This window comes from Gopherus flavomarginatus, chromosome 8 (genome assembly GCF_025201925.1).
Source record: "Gopherus flavomarginatus isolate rGopFla2 chromosome 8, rGopFla2.mat.asm, whole genome shotgun sequence".
Taxonomy (NCBI): Eukaryota; Metazoa; Chordata; order Testudines; family Testudinidae; genus Gopherus; species Gopherus flavomarginatus.
The window spans coordinates 59,991,413-60,003,604 of record NC_066624.1 but is presented as its reverse complement, the minus strand read 5'-3'; the positions used below and the strand labels follow the sequence as shown (position 1 = coordinate 60,003,604).

General features: G+C 41.9%; 1 protein-coding gene across 1 annotated transcript in view; it reads left to right on the top strand.

Moving 5' to 3' along the window:
* Nucleotides 1-9,871, top strand: part of RYK (receptor like tyrosine kinase) — a 146,530-nt gene extending 136,659 nt beyond the window's left edge. The window contains exons 13-15 of the mRNA XM_050965488.1: nucleotides 1,595-1,754; nucleotides 8,071-8,207; nucleotides 8,836-9,871. Of these exons, the coding sequence (XP_050821445.1) occupies nucleotides 1,595-1,754; nucleotides 8,071-8,207; nucleotides 8,836-8,947 (409 nt within the window). The 3' untranslated portion in view covers nucleotides 8,948-9,871. The remainder of the gene's footprint in view (nucleotides 1-1,594; nucleotides 1,755-8,070; nucleotides 8,208-8,835) is intronic.
* The last annotated feature ends 2,321 nt before the right edge of the window (nucleotides 9,872-12,192 follow it).

The window sequence follows — 12,192 nt, the reverse complement described above, 5'->3', positions numbered from 1 at the left end:
GGCTTTGGGGACCATTGGTCTGACCTAGTATGGCCATTCCTATGTTCTTATAAAGTAAAGCAAGTCATTAAGGAAGATAAATAACACTCTCTAGAAAAAAGACATGATTTCTTTGCATTGATCTCTACCAGAGGATATTGAAAAGAGTAGGTGTCTCCTCAGGTACTATTAGTGTGAGATGTCAAAAGAGGAGGAGCTGAAGTAACTTTAGAATGAAGCGGCTGAAATGTTAACAAATATGTACAATCTTGACCTTGATATAATCTATTATACTGGAGGGTAGCACATGTTGCAGTATCTTTAGATAGGCATAAAAGGTGATCCTCGTAGTGCCTCACTTAATTACCAAGATAATTGATTGACACAAGAATTAAAAATAGAATTATAAAACAAAACATGAAGTCACTTGTTTGCAACTCCATAGTTAGTCTTCAGTTCTAAAGTGGATTTAATTCCTGATTTTTCTCTAAAAGTAAGTTTTCAACCTGTGGGAAGTTTAGGTTTTTGTTCTTTGAATTGAGGTGCAAAAAATCAAGTCACTTCTGAAAATTTAGGTCGATGTGTTCAGTTCTGGTCACTATATCTCAAAAAGGATAAAACAGAAATAGATGGAGTTCAGCGGCATGTGACATGATATTAAAGGCATTGAATATCTCCCATATGAAGAGAGATTGAAAAGATTGGGACCGCTTCTGTTAGAGCAGAGATGAATAAGAGGCTGTGTGACAGAGATATGCTCAGTAATAAATGGTGTAGAGAAGATAAAGCAAGAATTTTTACTTACCCTTCCTCATAAGAACAAGAGAATATTCAATTAAATTGAAAGGCAAATTTAAAATTGATAAAAGGAAATTTAAACAAAGCATAGTTAGTTTGTGGCTCTCATTTCCACAAGATGTCGAGTTTAGCAGGATTTGCAGAAGGATTAGACACGTAGGTGGATTATCAGAATATCCACAGTTACAGAGGATTTTAAAAAAGTTTGGAAGGGAAACAAACTCTCATGTTGAAGAGTGTAAATTACCCTGCAAGTGAAGACACTTTGGCTCTGTAAGTAGGTTATTCCATAACCGCCTGCTTCAGGCTTTCTTGCACTTTTTCTGAAGCATCTGATACAGACAATGGCCAGAGGCAGAATACCCATTAGATGGAACCTTTGTTTCATCAGATATGAGAAATCCTAAATTACTATCCTGTAAAATCGGTCTGCAAGGAAACAAGAAGGGAATTGGGAAAGTTGGTTTTTACAGGGACAGATAAAGTTGTTTGAGTATTTTAACTGGACATTTCACCATTTTAAAACAATTGGTTTTATTTTATGTCTGAGACTTCTGGCTTTCTATTGCTCATCTTTTCATAGCCAAAAATAATTTTGAAATTGCTTTATCCTGAAGTTAACTGATATGTATTTAGTGGTAATGGCAGCATATCAGTGTCATGATCTGGGAAAATATTAGGCTTTAAAACGTTGGTAACAAATGATCAAGCTCATCTGTGAAGTCCTATATATACAATATTTTTAAAAGATGCAATAACACAACTGTAAATAGTATATATTTTGCAGAACTAAATGCTCTTATTGTCTTTTAATTAGCATTGATGATGCACTTCAGGTCAAGATTACAGACAATGCGCTATCTCGAGACCTATTCCCCATGGACTATCATTGTCTGGGAGATAATGAAAACAGGCCAGTGCGATGGATGGCTCTTGAAAGCTTGGTTAACAATGAATTTTCCAGTGCTAGTGATGTGGTAAGTTATATTTACATTTTCTAAAACAATATATAGTTATATGGATTTATTCCTTCTAAACATTTTTTTCACACAATTTATTCATGAAAAAAGGAGTTGAATTGACAGTGCTGAAGACTGAAGTCCTTTGTGCATAACATATATATCCAGAACCAACACCAGATTTACACTGGTGCCAGGCCCATGGCCGAAAGGGGCCCTGGCCCGCTCTTCTCCACCCTCTCCTGTGGGGTCAGAGAAGCTTGATGCTGCCGTCAGCAGCCTGTCTCCTCCCCTGCCTCTTTCCCCAGAGTGCTATGTTCCCTCTCCCATTCCCTGCTGCGTATCAGCTGCTTGCCGGCAGGAGAAGGGGAGGAGGAGGGAGCCTCAGCACACTCACAGCTTCTGAGAGGAGGAGGAGGAGAAGAAAAGGCAGGGGTGAGGCCTTGGGGAAGGGGCTGAAATTGGAGCGTACCCCCTCCAGCCCCCTGCGTGAGCACTCCTATGACCCCAGCCCACACCTCCCAGCCACCCGCCCACCCTGACTGCTGCACCCGCCACACACCACCTCACATGCCCCGAGCCCCCTGCCCTGAGTCCCACACCCCCCTACACACACACAGCCCCCTGCACCCCCTCACACACTTCCAGCCCCGTCCTAACCGCTGCACTCCCCTCACACCTCCCCAGCACTGACCCCTGCATTCTCCCCCTTGCACCTCCCCAGCCCCTGACATGAAACCTGCGGCCCCCCCACCACATCCCCACCCCCACTCTGAGAACCAAACAGGAGCTGCCCCACGTAAGCGCTCCACACCCCAACCTCCTACCTCAACCCTGAGCCCCCTCTGTCACCCTAGCTCCTGGCCAGACCCTGCACCCAAACATTTTTTGACAATATTTGGAAAGATCATTAAGTAGTCTGTCGAGACCCTCCGTGATTTTCAAGTGGTCTGTGGAAAAATAAGTTAGACAACAAGAACAATCAAGGTACCTCACTTTATTTTCATTTACTTGCTATTACTTATAGGAGGAGGATGAAGAGAAAAAGAATGAAAAACATGGGCAGGGGGAGATAAGAAAGAATGTTCTTTTTCTTGGCTGAATCTCAAGGAGGAGCCCCAAAAATGAAGCTGAGCACAGGGCTACTGGGCCCCACTAACTCTAAATCCATCACTGGCTGTCACGTCACCTGGGCTGGAGATACTGTCAGGGCCAGTGTAACAACTAGGCGACCGCCTAGGGTGCCAAGATTTGGGGATGCCCAAACGCAGTGCCCAAAAAATTTTTTTACACTACAGTGGAGTCACAGCCCACACGGGGGTTAGCTTCTAAAGTCACCGCGTAAGAGGAAAATTGTGTATAGTGAAAACTACCATAAAGTACAGTATACACTAAAACATGGGTCCTCAACCTATGGCACATATGCCAAAGGCAGCACAACACGCAAGCTGTTTTTTTAATGGCAGGCTGCAGGTCCCAGCTGCCGCTGAGCCTGCTGCCTACCTGGGGTTCAGTTCACTTAGCCGGCAGTGGGCTGAGCAGGGCCAGCAGTGGGTTGGCTCCTGCCAGCTGGGGTCCCAGCTGCCAGCCCTGCTCAGCTCACTGACGATCTGGGGTTCTGGCTGCCAGCCCCTTGCCAGCCAGGGTCTCAGCTGCTGGCCCCGCTCAGCCTCCTACCAGCCTGGGTGAACGCAGGGCCGACTCCAGGCACCAGCCCAGCAAGCAGCTGCTTGGGGTGGCGTGTCCGGATCTTCAGCAGCAATTCGGCGGCAGGTCCTCACTCCCTATCGGAGCAAAGGACCAGTCACCGAATTGCTGCCGAAGACTGAAGTGGCAGCAGTAGAGCTGCAGATCATGATCGCGGCTTTTGGTTTTTCTACCCCCTCTTCTTTCTTTCTGCTGCTTGGGGCGGCAAAAACCCTGGAGCTGGCCCTGTGTGAATGGCAGGAGGCTGAGCAGAGTCGCCGGTTGGGACCCCGCTGGCAGCTGAGTGAACGGAACCCCAGGCCGAAAGCAGGCTCAGCGGTGGCTGGGACCCGCAGCCTGTCATAAAAAAAAGAAAAAAAAAATCAGCTTGCGTGCCACTTTTAGGTTGAGGATCCCTGTTCTAGTACATACTGTAGTTTATGGTAATTTTCACTATACGCAATTTTCCTCTTACGCTCTGACCTTGGAACCTAACCCCCGCGTAAGATGTGACTCCACTGTATTCATTTTTGAAAGTTTATAATAAGCAATGCTCCGAGGGGGCAAGGTGGAAGTTTTGCCTAGGGTGCAAAATATCCTTGCACCGGCTCTGGATACTGTCAGCTGATACCCACAGTCTCCAACCTACCTGGGCTGTACAGCAGACATGGCCCTGCCCACTGGCTTCTCTCCACTCCCTCGTCCACCCACCATTTACCCTAACCCTTAAGGCTTAGCCCTCTTACTTTTAAAAATGATTGCTTGCTCCTCTCCCCGCCTCTGGCTTTTCTGGCAGCCCTGTTGCCAGGTATCCTGTTTTAGACTGGAAAACAGGACCTGAGTGTCCGGTTAGCAGTGCTGACTGGAAACTATGGTATGCAGCCCTAACATAGAGGGATCACCTCTTGAACGACAGGATTGTTCACTCCTTTCCCATTGTGGTTTGGCACCTCTGAAATTGCCAGCAAGGGTATCAAGTGTAGTAGTGTGTTTGACGCAGACACTTGTCCCCTAAAGTAGAGGAGGGAACACATTCTGTATATACCACTAAACAATTATGAAATGTTACTGACATGTAGTCACTGCTACCCTTTAATAGCCTGGCTTCTATCTAGAGACCTACAGCTGAGCAGAGGACTTACTGGTTAAATCCTGAAACTTTCTAAACAGTTCACCCAATTTCAAGAACTGGCATTTTCATGTTTTCTGTGTTTTCTGTGAATCTAAGATGTACTGTCCCTTCCAACCCTGATTGTAGTGTCCAGTGGTAATTGTGACACTGCTCTTCTTGGGTTGTCTTCTCAGAATGGAAGTGTGTGACTGAGCTACAACAGAATAATTTGGCATACTTTTCAGTACTGCTCCTGTGTGCTGAGAGTGGTTTCCTGAGCAATTACCCTGATGGCCTTCAGCTTGTTATACAGCTGTTTGTAATCTTAATGGTTCAAAATTTATATACTGTACAAACCCTTACATTTTGCATTCCCACTTCCTTGAGACACATTACTTGTAAATTTAATGCGCAGGGCATTTAATGTGTAATATATTAGTATTCTTTTTACACTAAGCATCTTCAATACATTCATTATATGGAGCAAGCTATTAAATTGTTGCCCTTATCCCCCAACACAACTGTCCAGTCTGTAAATCATTGACATATAGACCATACCATGCATTTAAAAAAATTCTCCTTTCCAGTGTGAGATCACATTGCTCTTTTCCGTCTGCCCTAAGTTTCTTATTGAAGGCCCTGTTCTGAGAAGTGAAAAGAAGCTCTTGTCCAATACTAAGTACCATTCACTCCTGTTGGTATCAGTGGTTGCCATGTGCTGATCAGCTTGCAGGATAAATGCCTTACACCTTTTCCTTCATTAAGACTTTCAACAACCAGAGATTGGAAACTGGAAAACTGTTTTCAACAATCAATAGTAAGAGTGACTGTGGAGAATCTTGGTTAAGATTGTGCAGTAGTTTGAGCGCTAGCCAGTGATAAACAACACAGCCATGTGGTCTGGTTTTCCTGCCCTAGGGTAATTTCCATTTAATGATGTTACCTTTACAATTTTGATGCAGTGAGGTGTTGTGCATTTTTTGAAACCTCATGTTCTATTTTAGAAGTCTTCTCAAATTTTCTAACTGTGTGTGTACATAACTCATATTCCACTGAAGTTTCCTGTTCTCTTGCATGTTGCCATAGTTCCTATGTTAGTAATCAAGACTTTGAAAAAGGGTCAGCTTTACCTCAGAGTTATTTCTGTATTAGCATAAAAAGTTCTAGGTATTTCCTGTTCTTCTAAAGTCTTGTTGTTTTGTAAATTGAGTAGATTATTATCTGAAATAGCCTGCATTAGCCGGATTTACTATATTCAGTGGAATGAGTACAATGTATCCATTTCATCTCCAATATTAAACCTTCACTAGTGTGAACATATCCTGTGAAGATCTGACTAGAGGTAAAATTTTCAAGTGTAAGTGACTTCAGCATCTGTGTCCTAAACTTACAATGGGACATGGGCACTTAAATCGCTTAAGCACTCTTGAAATTTTACCCCGGACCAGTGAAGTACTCTTGGTTAGGAGATACCATGAGCCATGGTGAACATAAAATAGTGCATGTCTTGCCACTTTTGTGTCACAGATGTGTATCGTTTCTAATATAAAAAATAGAAGCTGCATGGTTTATACACACCCCTAGCCACTTGAACACTGTACTTATCAGCTCCATTTCTTCTGTTGAGCCCCTTCCCTGGAACTCCCCAGTCTACAAACACTCGTTTTTATCACTGCTGAAAAATAACACGGTAGCTAATGAATTTCCTGGCATTGACAGAATTAGAGGCTTATTCTCAGGGGGTGTGAAGAATAATTATAACGGCGCCTTCTCGGCTGAAGTCTGTCCAACAAAATCTGTCAATAGAGCAAGGGGGTCAGAATGTAGTAGGATCTCTTAGAGATCCTACAGATTTAAATGTGCCCCTTTAACATGCAATACATAAATGTTTTGCATTATACAGAATAAATGCAGCTACCTTTAACATATCGTAGATCATGTTGTTAATAAATTGATAGTACCATAGCTAACTACTAGAATACTGTAATGTGCCCAAATTAACATTCCTTCATCATTTTAGGAACATGAAAAGAAAGGCCTATCCACCCTAACTAACTTCCGTCTTAACGTTTACCTTAGTCCTATTTCACAGATCTATACCCTTCTGTCAGCTCCTCCAAAAACAAATGTTATGTATCAACTGCATGTAATACATTTATGCATAGTGGTGTCTGTTGTGCACATTTAGGTTTTGTCTGCACTGAGAAAAAGGAATCAGTGCTTTAACAGTTTAAATATGATTCAGACACATTATGCTGAACCCGCTTTACCTGTTTTTCTTTCATATGGCTTAGCTGATTTTTTTAAATGGTTCCAGCAAGTTTTTTTTCCCATCCACAGCAGTCAGCCAAAGTGTTGGAAAAAAAATAATAGTTCAGCAGGAGCCATGTTTTTATGCTGTTTTCTTTCCAGGATAGATGGGGCCTTTTTCCTTCTTTGTGAATTTTCTGAGACAATATAGTTATAAAATGGGAAACAACTACATTGTCACTATATAAAGTAGTTTTACTTGAATTATCTGTTTATCCAGTTGCCTAAATTTTACTTTCCTGCTTATTTCAAAACTCTCACCAGTGTCCATTGACAATCAACCCTTTTGTATTTTTTAAAAACCTGTGTTTACATCCCTGAGCAGTTTTTTGGGCTAATGGGCTCAAGCTGCAGAACTATTTCATTGCTGTTTAGACTTCTGGGCTAAGGCTGGAGCCCTGGGCACTAGGACTCTGTGAGGTGGGAGGATCCCAGAGCTCAGGCTCCAGGCTCAGCCCAGAAGTCTACATGGCAGTGAAACAGCCCCATGAGCCCCGGATGCTGAAGGCTGAGTTGTGTGAACCCCTGAGAGAGAGACAACCTGGTTAGAGAAAATTGAGGCAGGAAGTGCCTGCAGTGCCGTATGGTCAGAAGGGGGCACTTCAGGGCTGGCATGCCCTGTGATACATCTGCTGAACAAAATACAAAGTTAGTAACTAACTCACCAAACCCGTTGTGGGGATTGATTTGCACAGTGTTGTGAAGATCTGAAGTCCTGTGTAAATATAATTTTATTACATTCTCTACAAAGTGAACTGTACTGTACATTGTTATTTAAACTTAGTGTTTTTAAGGGTTGTGTAATCTTCAGATCAAACACTTTATAGAAAAGCAGCATTTTATTATTCTATATGCATTTTGTGATTTTATTTGTGTGTTTAAAAGCTTCATGCTGTCAGAGCTTTTGTTACTGTTGCAAGTTAGATCCAGTTCTTATTTCGAAGGTTGTTATTCCCATTTAAATGTTCAGTGATGCAAATGAGAAAAGTCACTTTCCTGTCTTGGGAGAAAAATTATAGCAGCACCGCATTTAACGTGAAAGGACAGGAGTTGCCACATTTATAAAGCTCTTTTATCTTCCTTATCAAAAATACGAGGATCACACATTAAGTTTAAATAGTTGTTTAGTGTGCATGACTAATCTTATGAGAGAACTGAAGCTGACAGAGGCCCCAAGCCCTACTGTACTGCTAACTTGCTGCTGTATAAAACACTTTTTTTTTCTAGTGGGCATTTGGAGTAACACTGTGGGAGCTGATGACTTTGGGGCAGACTCCGTATGTGGATATTGACCCTTTTGAGATGGCTGCATATCTAAAGGATGGATACAGAATAGCTCAGCCAATCAACTGCCCTGATGAACTGTAAGTGTGGACTTATTATGAGGGGGGAGGAAGAGTGGTTTTTAGTCTACTTTCCAGGAAACCTTTTTTAAATTCAGAGCAAGCAGCGAATGCTACTTCTATAGACAGAGGAGGTCTCAATTCAGTCATCCTGACCTGGTTGTGTTAAATGTTCATGTAAATGATGCATTGTTGTTTTTTTTTTTAAAGGTCATACTCAGAAATTTTTCAAGGAAATAAGTAAAAGGAATTAGTATTTTTCTTCCATTCTACCTTCCTTTTCTCAGCCTGTCTTCCCAAAATTCCCTTTCTCTGTACGCGCCTACAGAAATTCTTTAAGTAGTGTTTTCAAAACATTTTAAGTGCCACTGTCAGATTATCCTAATATTGCTACTGGACTGCCTTTGATTTGTCTGTCTCTTGCCAAACCAGATCAGCACTTCCAGTAGTAGTACTTTTGCTGGTCACTCCTGATATGCTACTTCTGAAAAAACAATTTGGCACATTGCCATGAGATAAAAAAAATTGATGGTCAAAGGGAAAAAAGAAACTTGCTTGTGATTGGATCTCTTTACTCAAGTTCTTGACACTTGTGTGTGTCATGATTAGCTGTCGTCTTCTGATGTCTCCCCTTTGTTTTTGTCTTCAGGTTTGCTGTGATGGCCTGTTGTTGGGCCCTAGATCCTGAGGAAAGACCCAAATTCCAGCAGCTAGTGCAATGTCTAACGGAATTCCATGCAGCTCTGGGAGCCTATGTCTGAAGCTTCAGACATGGATTTCATACGCTACTGGGGAAGGGACAGTGCATACACGTCCAGCGCCATGCATCACTTGGACCTACTCATGCACTGCGTGTATAAAGCAACGCCAATGGGAGAAAGCACTTCTTCCAAAACACTGTGCCTTAGAATGCTTTTGTAGCCTGACTTTTTTGTAAGACCTCTTGATGTTGAGTATTTTCTAGTTATCACTTTTGCTAAGTTAAATTGAGACAGTTTTATTTGCCACCTGGTTTTCTAAAGTATAGTGATAGTGAACTTGAACACAAGAGTTGGATGGACTTTTGCACTGTTACAACAGACACAAAGTTGGTTTTTTAATGGTTATTTTAGAGCTGGTAGGAAAAGGGAGAAATTATGCAAACAACATTGCAGAGACTTTTCCGATTTAGAAACTGAAATTTTCTGACCGGCTCTAGTGCTTGATCTTGTATGTATCTGGAATAGCTTTTTAGTATCAACTGCTTTTCTTTTGAGACGATGGCACAAAAACATTGGGTCCATAAGTGGCATCTTATTTTTTAACTCATTCTTCATCAACAGTTCTTGGAAAAGCGTCTTCAAGATGCAATATCACCTTTCTAAGACGATAAGCAATTATGTAAAAGAGATTCCAGTTTACCTCATACAGAGTGGTAAGGATTGGACTGAATGGAACCTGTTCTTGCAAATGAAAGGTTAACATGATTTAAGATAGTTCAAAATGCTAAGTAGAGGCCTTCAGAGAAGCATCAAAATAGCCCTTATTTGGGTGCCTTTCACCTCAGATTTCTACATTGCAGTTTCTCTTGCTGAAAAGGTACTGGTTGTTTTTAGGGTTTTTATGGCCTGAAATGGGCTTAAATACATAAATATATATTTGTAAAGACACACACTTGCAGAGTAAAGAATGTTTTTCTTTTATAATGATTGTGGAAATTTAATCCCTAACATTGGCTAGTGTATCAAGCTTGCAGGTTCAGAAATATATCTTTATTAGGACCAGTTTAAGTAGTTACGTAGCCCACTGTGAAGGCATTAGATTGCACCTCCCTTAACTGCAAAGCCCAAAGATTCAACGTGTATTGTTATCTTACCCACCCTCATCTGCCCCAGACTTCTATACCATCTCTCCGAGGGAGGGGATGGGAATGTTCCATCCTGTCCGTGAGCTGTAAGTAACATTCAGAGTATAGGTCTGGCTTGTAGGGAAATGGAGGATGGAGGTTTCCATTGATTCAACTTGAGGCTAAGAGGAGAATTTTCACATTTTCATGAGATTTCAAGCTGCCTCCGTTAAAGCTCTCAGGCAGTATGGAGCAGCCTATACTTCAGATCATATGGCACATAAGCACAACCAGCAAGCATCCCACACTAGTTTCACTCAATCTTTAGGATGAGAGCCCCATACCCTGAAGCTCCCTGCAGCTGTGTGGCCATTGCTGTCAGAACAGGCCCTGTACCTGACGGTTATTGACACCAAGGTTTAGAAATCTGACTTACAAGGACAAGACATTAGACTTGGCTATGATATGTGCAAATTAAAAATTAGAGCAGCCTTTCTCAAACTTCAGAAATCTGAGCCCCCTTTCAGGAAAATAAAACCAGTCTCTCCCCAACCACATTAAGGCAGTATCTGGGAAGAGTTTGTGATGCCACTGTATGTGTACGCCTTTCCTCCCCGAGTTGTGCCTTCATACTTTCTATAGCACGTACCCTGTAATTTGGGAAACACAGAACTAGAAAATTTTAAGTTCCTCAAATAGAAAAGCTGTCTTTATCCTTACGTGGAGAGGTCCTCAGCCTGTGATCGGAGAAACAAGTCATGTTTCATTCCAAACAACTTTTCCTGATCATTGTCATGAGCTATAATAATAAATGCTGGCACACCCATTGAGCATTCTGTCCAAGAGATGCTGTAAAAGGTGTGTTGGTTTGAATTGGTTGGAACACATTTCATACGACTGATTTTGCAGTGATATATTTAAGTGCTGGGGGGTAGCTTTAAAAACCTTGCCATCCAGACACTTTTGGCGCTTTCAATATCGGAGATTTTTTTAAAAAATCAGTATTTGTTTTATGCTGACTCACTTGGTAAGATTATCCAGGGCTGGGCCATTTTTCTACAGATTTCTTTATGAAGAGTTCCACAAAGACACTGCTGTTGTAATGCTCATTTGCGATTCTTAAGGGGAGAAAACAGCATTATTTGAAAATGGTATACTACTTAGAGTATTGTTTAAAAACAACACATTCTAACCACTTTCTGCAGTCGTCATTGCTGAGGAATCATTTTATGGATCACTGTCTTGAAACAGATTCTAGCACAGACCACGTTTCTGGATTCTCATAATATATTTAAGAAAATTACTTCATTGAGTGCACTGTTCTGATCATGTACTTCTTGGTGTGCCTCTCTGTGTACACAAAATCCATTCACCTGCAGCAATTAGACATTTAATTGGGTGAGAGCCATCAACTCTGGGAAATCTATAAAAATAAAATAATAATTGGAGATATACCTATCTCCTAGAACTGGAAGGGACCTTGAAAGGTCATTGAGTCCAGCCCCCTGCCTTCACTAGCAGGACCAAGTACTGATTTTTGCCCCAGATCCCTAAGTGGCCTCCTCAAGGATTGAACACTCAACCCTGGGTTTAGCAGGCCAATGTGCAAACCACTGAGCTATCCCTCCCCCCTCTCTGATGTCATTCTAAAAAATAAAAGAAATCTGGCTGCACAAGTGAAGTAAACCTTTAAAAAGGAACTAGAGTTAATTGATGGCAGAGCTGTTGTCTTGAGTTTGCAAACAGTTCTTCTGCCTAAGCAGTAGCAGAGTGAAATCTGACTAATATTCCCTGCTACTGTTGGGAACTGGTGTAGGGCAGTGAAACTGCCAAAAATTGGATCAGTTTTACTCTACTACATCTTAGGAAAGCTCTGAGCAACAGTAAGGACTGGCACTGAAGCAGAAGGTCCAAAATATGCTCAAGAATGGGTAAATGATCAGAAGACCTATACCCACACAGCAGCCTGGACTTGGGGGTTGGACCAGAGACACAAATGTTTGCCCTGGTCCACACTACTCAGTTAAATCGATTTTAACAGTGTTAAATCGATTTAACACTGTACCCGTCCACACTACAATACACTTTATATCTATTTAAAGGGCTCTTTAAATCGATTTTTGTACTCCTCCCCGACGAGAGGAGTAACGCTAAAATCGATATTAACATATCGATTTAGGG